At 41.7% G+C, this 15,774-nt stretch overlaps 1 protein-coding gene across 2 annotated transcripts in view; it reads right to left on the reverse strand.

The window, feature by feature from the left end:
- Window positions 1-263: 263 nt before the first annotated feature.
- PAIP2B (poly(A) binding protein interacting protein 2B) overlaps window positions 264-15,774 on the reverse strand; it is a 30,400-nt gene continuing 14,889 nt past the window's right edge. The window contains exons 1-4 of one of the 2 annotated variants that reach the window (XM_004691501.2): window positions 11,093-11,311; window positions 8,865-9,013; window positions 6,821-6,997; window positions 264-5,844 (exon numbers count right to left, since the gene is read on the reverse strand). In XM_004691501.2, coding sequence (XP_004691558.1) covers window positions 5,788-5,844; window positions 6,821-6,997; window positions 8,865-9,002 — 372 coding nt within the window. In that variant the 5' untranslated portion in view covers window positions 9,003-9,013; window positions 11,093-11,311 and the 3' untranslated portion in view covers window positions 264-5,787. Of the gene's footprint in view, window positions 5,845-6,820; window positions 6,998-8,864; window positions 9,014-11,092; window positions 11,312-15,774 lie in introns of those variants that run through there. The other variant, XM_012731581.1, reaches the window with a different exon arrangement.

Below are 15,774 nucleotides of genomic sequence, written 5' to 3' on the forward strand. Positions count from 1 at the left end.
AATTACATCTAATTTTCATAATAGCCACAGCAGGGAATTGTCACACCTTCACAAATTGTGGTTTAGGCTGAAGGCACAGAGAAGGGGGAGGTGGGGTTCACTCAGGACGACTTCCAAGCCAATGTTGTTATTTTGTAGTAATATTTAGAATGGAAATTTAGGCATCTAAAGTGATGAGCCTTGAGACACACATACACCACACATATCTCCTTGTAGTATACGCACAATGACCCAGTCTTACGCAAACGGTACCAATGCTGGCAAGTGCTTTTATTGAGATTTTCAACAGCTGCCATTTGATTTGTATAGCAAATTTTTTAAAAAGTACTTTTTTCCATTTTTTAATTTTTATGAAAATTATTTTAAAGACTTGTCCCCCCACCCCAACCCAAGGAAATATTAACTACCATCTAGTGTTTGAGGGGGAAAAAAGAGCAAAAACAGATTTTGAACACTTGTGAAACAGGGATAAATGTCCAAAGTTGAGCTAGGCGTGCAGGAGGTACTAAAGCCACCCGGGTGCCACCAGCACCTCAGCCACACCGACGCAGTTGAGCTATACAAGACCCTTAAGGGGGCTCTTGTTCCACAAGCTCCCTTCCCTTTCTTCTCTTGACTTCTGCTGGCTACTTTCAGCAAAGGTACTGCTCAGCTGTGTAGGAGATGATAACTGTTTCAGAAAGTTCAGATATTTCCCCTTTCATTCATGGAGAATAACATCCAACAAAGTATTGATGGTTTCACTTTCTTGTTCACTCAAAACATGTGCTCGTACTTATTACCAGATGCTTCATTAGTCCTGATGTGTAGACAGCACAAAAGTTCCTTATAAAGAAGAAGTTGCAAAACAGAATTTCAGCTTCAATTCAGGCTACTGCCGTGGTCTTTCTGATGGCAAAGTTGGCTGAGAAGCAGTACCTCTGACACGCACAGTAGTTTCACCTGTGACTCCTGTGTTCTGAGGGCGTCATTCAGACCACAGGCGTTTATAAGACTCTTGGCAGGCAAACTGTGGTATGTTATTGTTCCACAAGCTCCCTTCCCTTCCTTCTGTTGACTTCCTCTGCTGGCTGTGCTCCTTCTAACAAAGGCAGCCCCATCATATACATGCTCAGCTTTGTAGGATACTGTTGCAGAAAGTTCAGATGTTTCCCATCAGATATTGTTCCATCAATGAAATAATATTTAACAGTAAAGAACAAAATACCAGCATAATGGTGAACTTCACTGGCGTACCTCAGAAACAGCCTCAGTAAAAAAAAAAAAAACAAAACAGGGATGACCACACATGATGTGATTGCATTGATACGACATCCAAAAAAGGCAAATTTATAAACAAAAAAATTAGTAGCTGCCTGGAGCTGGGAACCATGTAAATAGGCATGAAGGGTGTTGCTGGGGCAAGGGTAAAAATGATGTATAACTGAGTTATGGTTATGGCTGTGCCACTCAGGAAAGTTACTAAAAATCACTGAATTTTACACTTGATATGGTAAATTTGATAATATGTAAAATATGCTTCAATAAAGTTTAAGGGGGGGGTGGGGAAGGCTTCCTACTTCCAAATCACCATCCAGCATTATAATATTCCTGAAGACTCACAATCAGTAGGACAGGATTATCGCTTACTGTAGAACTACAGAGTGAAAACACTGTGCTGTCTTAAAGTAAACAGCATACTCTTTCAGGTCAATTTTTCTGCAGAATTAAATATCCTAGGATGTTTCCTTATTTTTAAATGAAAAGTAGCCAGTAAGAACATAGGAGTGGGGAAAAAAGCTCAAACAAACCTCACAAGTTAAGACTCCGCTTAACAAGATCTAAGGGGGCTTTTGGAATAAAGAGGTTGCTTTTAACTTTACTTCCTTTGCAAATTTCTTTCCTGTCCCCTGGCTCAGTGGATCTCTTAGGTGCATTATGGAATCTGCATACTCAGCTGTCCTATTCCTTTGATTCCTCTGAAAAAGCTAGATTGAGGGGGACAATGGGAAGGTGGTGAGGCAGGTGATAGCCAGGGAGTAAGCAGGAAACTTGAGTGTATCTTGGGTTGGTCTGCTGCTCTTTAATCCCTTCGTCACCAACTGCAGCTTTAAGAAGGGAGAAATAAAGGCAAAAGATAAAAAACAAAGTGGTGGCAGAAAGACTTCTCAAATTGTGACTAACCAAGTCTGTGGAGGAAATTCACAAGGTGGCAAAGAGCTGGCTGCAAAATGCACCAGGGGTGGGCAATGGGGAGGAGGAGGGAGGGATTCACGAGGGACTGTGGGAGAGGCAGGACAGCAACATTTGTGATTCACACCAGACTTGGTCAATCCTCTGTTCTTTCCACCAACATAAACTAATGAGGGTTCTACTACTGCTGTGGAGTGGCTTTCCCAATGGCCGGACATCTCCAAATCATGGGCAAATTAGGTTTTTGCCTGTTTTCGTACCTCATCCACATACCAAGAAACGTCATTAACTTCCGCTGAGGGAACCATCAAGGAACACTCCCATCACAGTGGGGTAAGATTCCTGGGCTTCCAATGTTTCACGTGGGGTTTGCAGCAGCACTGACAAAAACATTCAGTGAAGCTGGGTTCTTTGGTTGCTACTTGACACAGTTTTCCTCTGGCACATGTAAACCGCCAGACTAGTCAACTGACTACCATCCAGCCTCTACAATCAAGACAAACTTCGACATTATAGCAACATACAATTAAAAAACTGTCGCTTAGTAGTTCACTAAGAACATTTTCAGAGCCAGTTAGTGTTATAGCGATCCCCTCACTATAGAGGCCCCATGAAACAGACCCCAGCCATTAAACTAAAGATGCTGCAAAGGTCCAGCCTTATTTTGTTTTGACCTTACATGATCCTCAAAAGTCAACTGCTGCAGCAAGAACTGAACCAAAGCTACGCAGGCTGTGACCATCAAGTTTTCAGCTATAGTTCAAAGCCTAGAGAAACTGAAATTGCCTTTCCTTGACATTTTCTCTCCCCTGAAGAACAAGAGAGAATTTCTACCTTCAGAGTTTTAAGAGTCAAATAACCACAAAAACCAGAAGTTAGTCACTATTAAACTAACACTGGAACCAGCCAGAGTTGACAACTGTTAAAAATACATACTCTATTTCCATTCAAATTCTCAAAATTCCAGTTGCCAAAACAAAAAACAAAGTTTGAACGCAGTAGTGGCTTAAAATTCAACATCAAATTAATCATTGATAAATACCATCCTCCCACTAAAGACTAAAGGTGGCTAGACTGAGCTGTACCCAAAACCTCTCCTATGAAGAAGACTGAGAGAGGCTCCCAGTCTTTCCCTAGTGAATTTCCAACAAGAAAACTTAGGCATCTTCTGCTGAGAGGTTTGTTAGCTCTAACCGTAGCCTGTAATCTACATAACTGTGCTTCCACCTCATAACATAAAATACATAGAGAAAAGAGCTGAGTTACACGAGGAACCGTCAGAACCACAAGTCCATACGTTTTAAGAGTGGCTAGCTGCTCCTAACCCTGGAGTCGCTGCACACTGTGAATAGGACGGAACAGTCCAGCCTCCGGGTTCTGCTCTTTGGGCGGCAAGCTCTTTCAGTCCTGACCAAATAAGCCTTGAAACCATGCTGAAGACTGACGTCCAAAATGGAACCAACTACACAGGCAATGGAAGGACAGGCACCTGGGACCGCATACAGCATCTGGGTCTGTACTTGTGTCAGAAAAGCAAGCTTTCTTCAGGCTGAAGAAATGCCTTGCTCTCGACCCAGTCAGACTTTCCAGACCAAAAGCCATTGAACTCATTACGGAGACACGCATGCATGGTATAGAGAATGACTCCTTGTGCAAACCCAACACATTTCCAACAACCTTCAGAATTCTGAGTTCGTACAAGCTAATGGAGACCGAAGGAGGAAAAGCAGTCCCACAAGAGAGGAACCGCTATTTGCTAATAGACCCTGTCATTTTTAGATGCGAAAACCCCAGCTGAGTCTGGGATTAATAAGTTTATTTATTCATAGCCCTCCCTGAAAAACAAGTTAAGAGTTCTAGTTTCTCGAGGTAGAGGCTTTGGAGATGAATGTGCACATCTGGCCATACAAGCTCCCTAAGTGTGTCTCAACAGGCGAACTATCGTAGACCATTTTTTCAAATGACGTGGAAGAAAAGGTGTGGGTTCTTATTTTAAATCTGACATTAGTGTGTGCCTGTTCAAAAAATTAATGGAGAAAAAAGCTAATGGGAGCTCATGAGAAAAAGGAAAAACTTCGGCTTTCCTGACCCTCGTCCTTTTCTTCCGACCTCTGTCCCACATCCACATACTGAATATACAGACTGTATTTCAAGTTACACCACCTTTTCCTGCTAGGCCTACCACATGAGACAATAGCAGTCACCCAGAAGTCATGTCCTCCTCAGGCCCTGCAGCCCTGGTCCTGGGAGAATGATCAGGACTGGACATGCTCTTCTTAAAACCTGACTCTGCCACCTACATCTCTATCACAGCTCCTGATGCCCAATTTAGTCAATACTCATAAAGGAACAAAATCCCGTGACTTACAGGCAGGAAAGAAAAAAAGAAATGCACCCAGAGAGGAACCTAGCAAATCTGCAGAGCTGGGGGTGTGAGAACGACAAGTGTCTCATTGCTGAAACTATTTCCGTGGGTCACAGAGTCTTCCAAATTTAGTTGGGACTCACTCTCCTCAGCTTCTTTGGAGTCCCTTTGCATAACTCTGTAAGGTTCAGAGAAGTATCCAAGTTGTAAACTGAGCTGCTTGCTAGTGTCCTGTGAAAGACAGATTTACTTATAAAGGTACATTAACCTTTTTATGGGAGTTAATATACCTGCTGGAGTGAATGTTCGTGGAGCTGGGGAAAAGTGTCAAAGTAAATGTGAGATGCAATAAACAAGAAACCATTCAAGGATAACTTCTCTAGGCTCTAGCTGATGCCTCTCACCCCCTTTGGTAACAATCTTTTCTTAAAAATAGGCTTGGGGTGGAAGGCAACAGAGGACTAGGTGCTGTAAGGGATAAAGTGACAAATCAACCCTACTGTCTTCCCCCTGATGATGAGTTCGATGGTGGCTGTGGAGAGCAGCTTAGGAACAGCCAACTGCAACTGAGAGACTCAAGTGACAACAACCCTCCACAGACCTCCCTTTCTGACTTTCAACTACCATGAACCAGTAAAAATAGTGACTGTATGCTAGTTCTCTGAGTCTGTTTTCTTGAATGGGGTTCAGGGCAAGGAGATGAATCTCCCTGGTAATTACCAGCAGGTCACTAGTAATCCTGGCCCACTGCCAGGAATCCCTAGGGGCCAGGGGAGCTCAGAGGTGTACCCTGGTTTGCAATACCTGCTTCTTCCTTTTGTCCCTCTTCCCATCTGTCTTAAACTCTCTTCATAGTTCTTGGGTGTTCACTGTCCCTGGCAAGTATACAGTGGGGTGAGCAGGGCATTTCTTAACACCCAATTTTCTTGGTCAACTTAACTTTCAGCAGAACACTTCTGATGAAGGGGGAAAAGATGGCTAACTAAAAAGAGCCACTGCTGCGGCCAAAAGCAATAGTATAGGAAACTGCTTCAAATGAAAGTCGAACAAAAAGAGAACTACTCAGAGGTATGGAGCGTAAGACTGAGCACATTAGTTCCTCTAGTCACAGTGTCAAGTTAAACCACTGTTCCCCTTCCCAGCTGTGCACCCCTTTGCCCGCCCACCCCCCTTCTTTAGCTCTGCCCTTTTGTGCAGCACTGTCCCCAGATGGGGGGACAGACAAGTCCTCCTCAAAGCTTTCTGTCAGCTCAGTACTTGACTCCGGGAATAAATTCCTTGGCGTCCGGGTTCAGGTTACTTTTGCTCTGAAATAAAAATCAAGAGATGATAAATGCCAAGGCAAGCTGCACTTGAAAGCTTGTTTTCTCTCTGCTTCCATTATTCCCAGTACCTTCCTCTTAGTCTCAAGAAGAGAAAAGAAGTAGAATTCTTTGCAACACAGGCTGTTACTGCTGGGCTGCTCTCAATGGCTCTTGACACACTGAGTCCTGAGCAACCTCATTTTCCCTTCTTGCTTTAAGACTCCTGTACCTTCCAGATGCTTTCATTAGAGGCTGGTAAATAAATTCAACCCCCAAAAGAATTTCTCAACGCACTGAGTATCTTAACGCAATGAAAACTGGCGTATTTCATCAACTAAGTTTGCTTACCATAATCCTTTGGTTATTTAAAAAAATCTTTCTGTACTCTCTTTGTTACCGAATTCCCTTGTAAGTACTCAAAACCTTGGCAAACTGCAGGGCACAATCATTCAGAACACAAGCTGTGCGAGAACTGTATCAGTCATAAGTAAACACAGAGGGCATAATTCTGACATAAGTAAACGTAGAGGGCAGGGAATTCATTTATTAGGTTCTCTAGTTATAAGTGGGAAATGGCATCTTCGGAGTGGACGCCTTCCAAAATGAACAGGACATTTTTACAACAGTGTCTTTCAGAACCATAAAGACAGGGGCAATCTAAGGAAAGAACAGCAGCAAATGCTAATTGAAAACCAAAACTCTCTTGTTTTCAAGTTTCTACCCTTATCCTGATTCTACTTTGAAAAGCCCTCTGAGCAAATGAGAGTTGGTGATGCTGCAGGGCAGTTCCCAGGTCTTTAGGAGGTGTGCCACAGCTTCAACCACCTCAGCTAATGCCCACACCATGAGTGAAGAAACAGCAGCTTGGAAGGCTCCAGAACCTTGCCTAAGAAGCAAAGCCACAAAGACATTCTGTGACTCCAAGTCCTGTATCCTTTTCTCTATGTCATATGTGAAACTAAATACATATGGCTCTTACCAAAATATCTTCAGAATCATGAGCATCGCTGACCGAGAGTCCATTTAACTGTTGTTGTAACTGTCCCATGGCCTGAGGCAGGTCCCGTGAAGGAATAAACCAGTCTTGGTCTTCTTCATCCAACATCTCCTGGAAGCAGCGGTCCAAAAAGTCTTGCTCCTGCAGCTCTTCCTCTACCTGTTACAAGCAAAGGGATGGAGCTCAGACTCACTGTCCAGAGCACTCACCTCTTCCAGTTTTTCACCACCTTCTTGAGAGGCTGCTACTCTGCAATTAAGAATGAACTCTACTAAGAATGAAGACGTTTCTGATGATAGGCTAGAGAAAACATCTTTTTCTACCAAGTTCTATCAACAATAAGACTGAGGAAATAGCTAAATTCAAAACAGCAGTAATTCCAAGCCTTCACAGATCCATTAAGATTTCTAGTATGTAACATTTTCTATTCATTGGTACAGAAAGTCACTTGAGCTTGAATTCACTTCTCAATCTTAAGAAGCAACACTTCTTAAATTTTCCATTTTACAAATACAAGTAACTAGACTACTACTTTGACAGTAAGAATTAAATCAAAAACAACTTAAGTTTATGCCCACTTTTCTTGCAAGGAGGTATCCTAAGGGAGAAAAATACTTTCAGAGCCTTAGAAAGATATAATTAACACTTTGGGGCATACCAATAGACAATCATCAATGCAGTTGTTCTTTCAAAACAAGAATAAATGAGTATTTAAACATAAACAATAGCTCCGTATTTCTTACTGATTGCCCTAAACTAAGGCGACATATGTATGTATTTTTTCTACCCCTTTGCAGACATCATTAACTCTTGGTAGAGAGTAGGGTTCTCTGCAGATTTAGTTGATTTTAACAAGACTGCTTCACATTTGACGACTCCTTTCCTGCATCTGGTGACAAATTAACAGCTTACTAACAGCATCAACAGAGGAAAGGTCAAGCAAAATAGAAACCACCTCAATTAGCCCATACAGTCAATCTCATGAATTCAAAAGGAAAGTCATTGGTATTAAGACTTCAAATAAAAAAAAAGAGTACTTCAGCATCACAATTAGCCAGATTTTTTTTAATCAAGTAGTTTAAGTTATGAAGTAGTTAAAATAACAATGAAATTACTTCCAACTTATGACTTAACATGACTACTCAAGATCTCACCGCAAATTCTCCCCCCTCCCCCCATCCACCCCCTTATTAAATGGTGACCTGCACACAGGGCTGCGACGAGAAGCATTAGCTATGTGCCATTCTCACAGATCATGACACAGTGAGACACTTGGGGTAGAAACTGCTGGCTCGGTCCCTAAACTTGTTTCCTTCTTTTCAGAAGACCAAGCTGTACAGTTAAACTCAAATTCCCACCTCCCATCTGGATGTGGCCATGCAAATACTCATTTACACAACATTCCCTAAAGGGATGTGAATGAACACTCTGGTATGGTGAGGTTAAAAAAGGCCCCTGTGTGGGCCTGCCTTTGGCTCTCTCCCTTTCCCAGCTACCAGGCTTCCAGTTGTCTTTCAGTTATTCAGCTAATACATGCCATGAGGGTGGCAGAGCAACACCACAGAAGGGACCATGTAGTCAAAGAATCCATGAGGTGCTTACCCAGCTCTGTTAAGGAGATATAAAGCTACAAATTATGGCTGGCCCTCTGTGGAAGCAGTCTAGTTTTTCCCCCACACAAGCTGCTTCTCTGTCTCAGCCTCACACTCTGCCAGTCCGAGTACTGTTTGGGACATGCCAGACCGGCCTGTCTGCACACAGCTGCTGTTTCCTAGAAGTCTCCACCAGATTACCATGGCATTTGATTCTCTTTTAATCAGCAAGGTGAAAAAAATACCAGAATCTTCTTCCAGATACTGTACTCTGGTCTCTTACCACCTGAAGATAATTCTTGGTCAGCCCAGACCAGGTGTTATGTATTTTTAAGTTATTCTAATATCCATGAACCCTTTCCTTTTGTTAAGACTGCCAAAAAAATGTTGTAAAGGCTGAGTTACATTATCATTAGCGTTCCACTTTTCTTTACCTGTCTGTTGAAATCCTCTTCATTCTCCATCCACATGTATTCTGCAAATGGATTTTCCTTTTCATCATGCCCATTTAATCCCTGGTCCTCTTTGGATTTTACATTTGGCGATGTACTCGCTACACTGGATCCATTCATTATGATAGACTCTGAACAAGAACAAGAGGAAGGATAAGAGAAATACAAGGAACAAGAAAATGAAAATCTCTAATAATCAGATCCTTCAAAAAGCTTCGGAAGTTCTAAATCAAAGTTACTATTGATTTAGTACAAGCTGCTTGCCTGTAACTGTTATAAATCCAAGCTTTTATAACCATATCCTGTGCTTATCAACTAAACAGATGGACAATTCTTTAGGAGTCAAAAGAAACTATACCCAGGTTTAGCTAGCCAGGTTTTTCAAGCCAGATGTTTGTAGGTTCTAGACATCACATAGCTTCCTTAACTGTCTCTTACCCTACTTCTCAAGCTCTATTTTACTTTAAAAAATAATAAATGCTCAATGCATTGTTTAGCAAAAAAGAGAAAACTGAGATTATCAACAGTTGTCCAACAATCCAAATTTACAAATGATTAATAATATACCTTCTCAACTTCCTCCATGTATGCAGGTCTATACACAGTCCCCAAAATCCATTCTTCAGGTAATACTATCATGAGTCATTAATTCTTCCATCTGAGTTCTATGTTAACACAGTCACACTACCCTTCAGGCTGTTTCCAGTGTTACTAGACTATGAAATTGGATGAACTTCTACATTCAACTTTTCTAAGTATTTCCTTAGGATAAGCTCCTAGAAGAACCACTCTATGGTTATTGGAAACCTGTGTTTTATTTTTTTTTAAAAGATTTATTTATACATACAGAACTGGAGTATAGATCAGAGATGCAGGATTCACCAGAGACAGGGTGGGGAGCAGAACAGGCAGAATGACAAGTACACTGCTGAGGGGAGCAGCGGGCGGGTCAGGAGAGGTCTGCCACGCCATGTGGTCACCGCCGGGGCGGGGATCGAACTCATGCTGAAGTGGCTTTAGCTTCTTAGTGCTGTGCTTTAGCCTGCTGCACCACCAGGGAGGGCCCCTATGTTTTATTTTTAAGGCTCCTGATTTACTGCCACACTGCCATAAGAATTTAAATTCTCATCAGTCTAAGTGCCTGTTTCTCAATATTTATGTTAATTTTTTAATCTGCAATTACATTTTTAAATTTTAAAATCTGCAGTTTAATTTTTTAAACTTGCAATTTGTTACTTACATTTATATTTCCTTGATTTTACTGAGGCTGCCTATTTTGAGATATGCTTACTGACCATTTGTATTTCCTACTTTATTCATTTTTCTATTGAGGTATGCATCTTTATATCTTTATCTTTTTTTTTTTAAAGATTTATTTATTTGGCCCTCCCTGGTGGCGCAGCGGGTTAAAGCACAGCACTGAGAAGCTAAAGCCACTTCCGCGTGAGTTCGATTCCCGCCTGCCCCAGAGGTGACCACATGGAGTGGCAGACCTCTCCTGACCCGCCCGCTGCTCCCCTCAGCAGTGTACTTCGTAGATCTGCCTGTTCTGCTCCCCACTCTGTCTCTGGTGAAGCCTCTCACCGCCCCTGAGCCTCTGGCCTGTACCCCAGCTCTGTATGCACAAATAAATAAATCTTTAAAAAAAAAAAAAGATTTATTTATTTGTGCATACAGAACTGGGGTACAGCCCAGAGGCTCAGAAGCGGTGAGAGGTTTCACCATAGACAGAGTGGGGAGCAGAACAGGCAGACTGACGAAGTACACTGCTGAGGAGAGCAGCGGGCGGGCCAGGAGAGGTCTGCCATGCCATGTCACCTCCGGGGTAGGCGGGAATCGAACTCATGAAGAAGTGGCCTTAGTTTCTCAGTGCAGTGCTTTAACCCGCTGCGCCACCAGGGAGGGCCACATCTTTATCTTTTATAAGAATTTTTACTTGTCATAATTTTAATTTTTATAAAATAATTTGTTCATAAATATATTATACTTGTTTAATATTCTGGTTATTCTGGTTCCAGTTTTTGCTGGGCTTAATTTTTATCTACAGCTTATGTGCTTGTCTGGCTATGACTTTATCAAGTACATAAATATTTAAACAATTGTTTTCTTTGGCCTTAAATCTCTTTTGATATGTTCACTATCATCTACAGTGTAATCTTTATTCTGTTCTTAAATCTTAACCACACTTCAAAAACGAAATCTTCACTCACCTCTTCTCTACTAGGGAGCACAGAGTTAATAGTACTTCAGTATCTGTTTCATATACCTAATTTTTCATTTTCCAGTCATTTTCTCAACTCCTGAAAAGCAAAACTGAGGTTTGTACATCTGGTAACTTTTGTTATTAGGAACCCCATAAATACCTCCAAGTCACTGAGTTTAGGCAACATTCCCTTTTCATCTTGCCTCCCCTCAATCTCCACTGCATGCCCACCTCCACTCTCCCTGGAGCTTCTTGAAATTTTCTTTAACAAATTACTTCTTTACTCATTTCCATCTTGGCACTATCCACGAAATGTCCTCTTCTGCTTCTGAATACTAAAAAAATTAAATACTAAGAGATATTGCTTAATTCCCTTTAAAGTTTAAAATATTGTCTAGCCTAATAGGAGCTTCTTAAATTCTAACTTTCTAAGAAGACAAGACAGAATTGTGAAACGTAAAGAACAATAGAAGAACAACTAGGGCCCTCTCTGGTGGTGCAAGGGGTTGAAGCACAGCACTTACGAGGCTATCCACGGCCACTGCAGCTCGAGTTTGATCCCTGGCCAAGGCGGTGACTCACATGGCAGAGCAGACCTCTCCAATGCTTCCCTCAACAGTGTGTTTCAATAAATCTGTTTTGCTCCCCACTCTGTCTCTGGTGAATCCTCTCACCTCTCTCCAGCCCCACCTGTTCCCCAGTTCTTGTGTGCATAAATGAATCTTTATTTAAAAAAAAAAAAAGCTAATTGATAGTTCTGTCAAAAACAAGACAACAAGTGCCAAAAACAGTCATTTATGCTAAGTGTCTCCAACCACCAAGCTGAGATTTATTACTTAATTCGTTTTTGGCTTCACCCAGGAGTGAAATCTTAAAACCAGTCAATCTGGAATTACCTGGTCAACACTAGTAAGATAATCTGCCTAACAGACCCTTGCCATTGACAGGTGATCGTGCCAAAAAATAATACACTCTTTGCCTGGCTAACTTCCTTGTCGTCACACCCTGGTTTGCCTATAAAAGTCTTTTATTTGCTGTAGTTCTTTAGAGCTCTGTTCTATTTGGCTAGTTTAAAATACAGTCTAATTCATGAATTACTGAATAAAGCCAATAAAGTTTAAAATTTACTCAGCTGAATTTCATAGTTTTTTTTTGTTTGTTTTTTTAACAGCTCCAAAAAAGAACTTCATTTAAGACAAAACCTACTTAATTCACTGTTGGTTTAAATAGGGCATTTAAAAAATATATCTTTTCAACACAGAGCCAAATGAAATCAATGAGTATTCCAAACATTACTCCATAATAATAATTCCATAAAGTAATAGAAGGAGGAAAAGTTTTTTATTATGACCACCTCCATCTACAGCATAATGACAGAAGTCAGCTCTAAATGCCAGATCCACTCTTACCGGTGCTGAAAGGTGGTAAGTAGGAGGGTATATGATATTATTTGCCAAAGACTCACTTGGCAGCTTTTTTTTTTTTTTTTTTTTTTAATCAGCACAGTGATTGCTTCCAATCAATAGAGAAATCGGCCACAGAGAACCGGAGTTCAATTTTCTAAAATACCGCTCCAAAGTAAATCCTGAGTGTACATGATCAAACAGAAAAAGGAAAACCAAAATAACCGTCATATTCAAGAGCAAGAGAACAAATTGTAGAGGGCACTTGTTTATGAGAAAACGAATGAAAGTTTATAAATTCCATGTGGGGATATTACTGAACTTAATGCAAACACTTCGGGAAAGTGGAAAAATGTGAGATACAAAACTGTCAGTATTGGGAAAGCGAATCTCTCCCATGGGCTATGTAATGCATTTTATTTATTTTTAATTAAAATGTTTTAAAATTATATTTACTTTTGTGTAGAACTGGGATGTAGGCCAGAGGTATGGGGGTGGGGTGGGGTGTATGTGAGGATTCACCACAGACAGAGTGGGGAGGAGAACAGGCAGATCTCCTGAAGTACACTGAGGTTAGCAGCGGGTGACAGGAGAGGTCTGCTGCACCGTATGTGGGGTCAGCTCCCTGGCTGAGGATCGAACTCAGACTGTAGAGGTGACAGCCCTCAGACTCTTAACCCCTAAGCCACCAGGGAGGCCCCCAATCTGTATTTTATACCATTCAACCTATGTCTGTCACACAATTAGAAAGTTTGATTTCTCTAATAGCAGTATTCCAACAATTTATTTTGTGTATTCCTTAATAATGTATAAAGTATTAAGTCATGTATAATGTATTAAGTATTAAGGCACTTAATCAAACCAGCCTGCTTTAAACAAACCATCCAGCTAGTGCTTTTTAGTAAGACCAAAAGAAGGCACCAGGTTCAGGGGTTAAGCAACCTGAGTTGCTGGGTTACTGCAAGAACAATGATTTGTGGGCCTGTGAATGATAAGTAAACTGAAGCTTAATGTGTCCCTTGACTTTAGTAACAGAGAGGGGCTGGGGAGATTTTACTGGAGAATGGAAACTCTTAGGTGAGGCATTACGATGGAAACTCTTAGGTGAGGCATTAGGATGCCTCAACTTGGGGAAGACCAAGTAAGGCAGAACCACTGCCCCAAACCTTCCTGCTTACAGTTTTACCTAACATTCTCAAGAATGAGACTGGATATCATGTTGTTAGCTAAATTGTAAGAAAAAGCCCATGTGGCAAGGAACTGAAGTCTGTTCATAGCCACTTGAGTTACCTGAATTCCTCTTCCCCAATCAAATCTTGAGATGACAGTTTGACTGTAACTGAGTGAGAGACTCCAAGGCAAAGGAACTCAGCTAAGCTGATCCCAGATTCCTGACCCACAGAAACTCTGAGATAATTAATCATGTTCTTTTAACCTCCTGAGCTGTAGGGTAAGTTGTTACATAGCAGTAGGTATCTAATGCCAGTCTTCACTGATACCTATCTCTGCTACACAAACCATCAGTTGCCACATCTTTCCTCCTATCCATCAGAAAGACAAATGCGCAGTTGAGGCCAGTCACTGCTTATGAAGCAGGTCTCAAGAATTAGACCTCAACAATACATAAAGGAGTTTCTGTCTGGTCTGTGCCTATACTACATTGTGAAATCTCAGCACTATTTGAAATTTATTTCCTCACAACCTCTTACATGGCAAACATGCTGAAAACGGGAAACAACATTTTCATTTTGGATGAAGGTGGGAAAACACACAGCCCACTGCATAGTCCAAGTAGAGGGCTCAGGCCTGCCAAGCATTTGATCTGGTACTTTGTGATGGCCAAACGCCTGTGCCTAAAATACTGACTTGAAATAGGGCCTCAGTTTCTAATCATAGTAATTTTAGGACTTTTACTGTATCTAGGATATTTCTAGAATACATGTTCATCAGTCAGCACTTTCAAGTCCAACATGCTCATAACCAAAAACTAGCTATTTGAACCTGAGGTTTTTCAGAAGTTATAAACCTGAATTGTGTCACTGATAAGACAGTTTATATCAACATAATACAAGCGTATCAATATAAAAATGGAGCAGCTGATATAAAAACTAACTTCTACTAGGTAGTGTCTGCAACCACCTGAACCCCAGAGCCCAGCTGGCAATGACTCTGTGTGTGCTATCTAATGGCCACGGCCATGACGCTCTGGGTGGTGCATCACAGAGCTGCTCACGGGCTCCCAGGACAAGAGGGAGCTTAAGCTCACCAGGAAAAGGATGAGGACACCTGTCAATGCCAAGCAGAAAAGAGAGGCGCTCAGTACCGTCCAGGAGGGAGGTGACCACCAAGAGAGGGGAGCCCTCTGCCCCCTCCGTGCATAAAACAAAATCTTTTTTAGAAAACAACTAGTCTCTACTACTCTGTGCCCTGTAGCTTTGTTAACTGTTCAATCTGGTCAATATCATTTACAAAATTAAATGCTGTGGCTAACAGTTTATTTCACATATGCTTCTGCTGGATTCAGGTTTTGTCTTTTATCTTTGCAACTGAGGTCGTTCACTGCACTCACTTGTATTACCAGGAAGCCCACAGCTCTGAGCACTGTGCTGGCCTGGGGCTCAGCTGGGAACACAGTCCTCACCACAGTGGTATTTGCATTCTCTTGGGAGAAACACACGAGTAGTCATGAGTCATGATGAGCCATGTTACAAAAGGAGAAATTAAAGGGAGTACTAGAAAACAATGTGGGGACCCAGGAAGAGGGCATGGTTAGGAAAAGTTTTCCCAAGCAAGTTTCATTTCCATTGATATCTGCAAAATAGGCTAGGCTGGCATTGGGAAGAGGGTGTGGAAAAGCACGTGCAGCAACTGAAAGGGCAGCAGGCAACTTCCAGGAAGTAACAGGTTAATGCACATATAGCTCAGAGGTCAAGGGGCCAATTAGAGGGGGAATAGCAACAGCAAGATGAGGTTGAAGAGGCTTATGGAGCCAATTTACACAAGACTTTAGAGACCACATGAAGGGTTTAGGATTTCACCTTAAAAACAACGAAAGTTTGATGAAAAAGGGTTCCCAGCAGCATGGTGACATGATTCAATTTATATTTTGAGATGATTCAGGCCACCATATGAACTAAAGACTGAGAGATAATGGCAAACCAGTAAGGAAGCTCATGTGGGCAACCAGATAAAAAAGAAAAAATTGGCCCTCCCTGGTGGCGCAGCGGGTTGAAGCACAGCACTGAGGGTCTGAAGCCGCTTCCGCATGAGTTCGATTCCCGCCTGC

The sequence above is a fragment of the Condylura cristata genome, unplaced genomic scaffold (genome assembly GCF_000260355.1).
Source record: "Condylura cristata isolate star-nosed mole 26May11 unplaced genomic scaffold, ConCri1.0 scaffold00031, whole genome shotgun sequence".
Classification (NCBI taxonomy): Eukaryota; Metazoa; Chordata; class Mammalia; order Eulipotyphla; family Talpidae; genus Condylura; species Condylura cristata.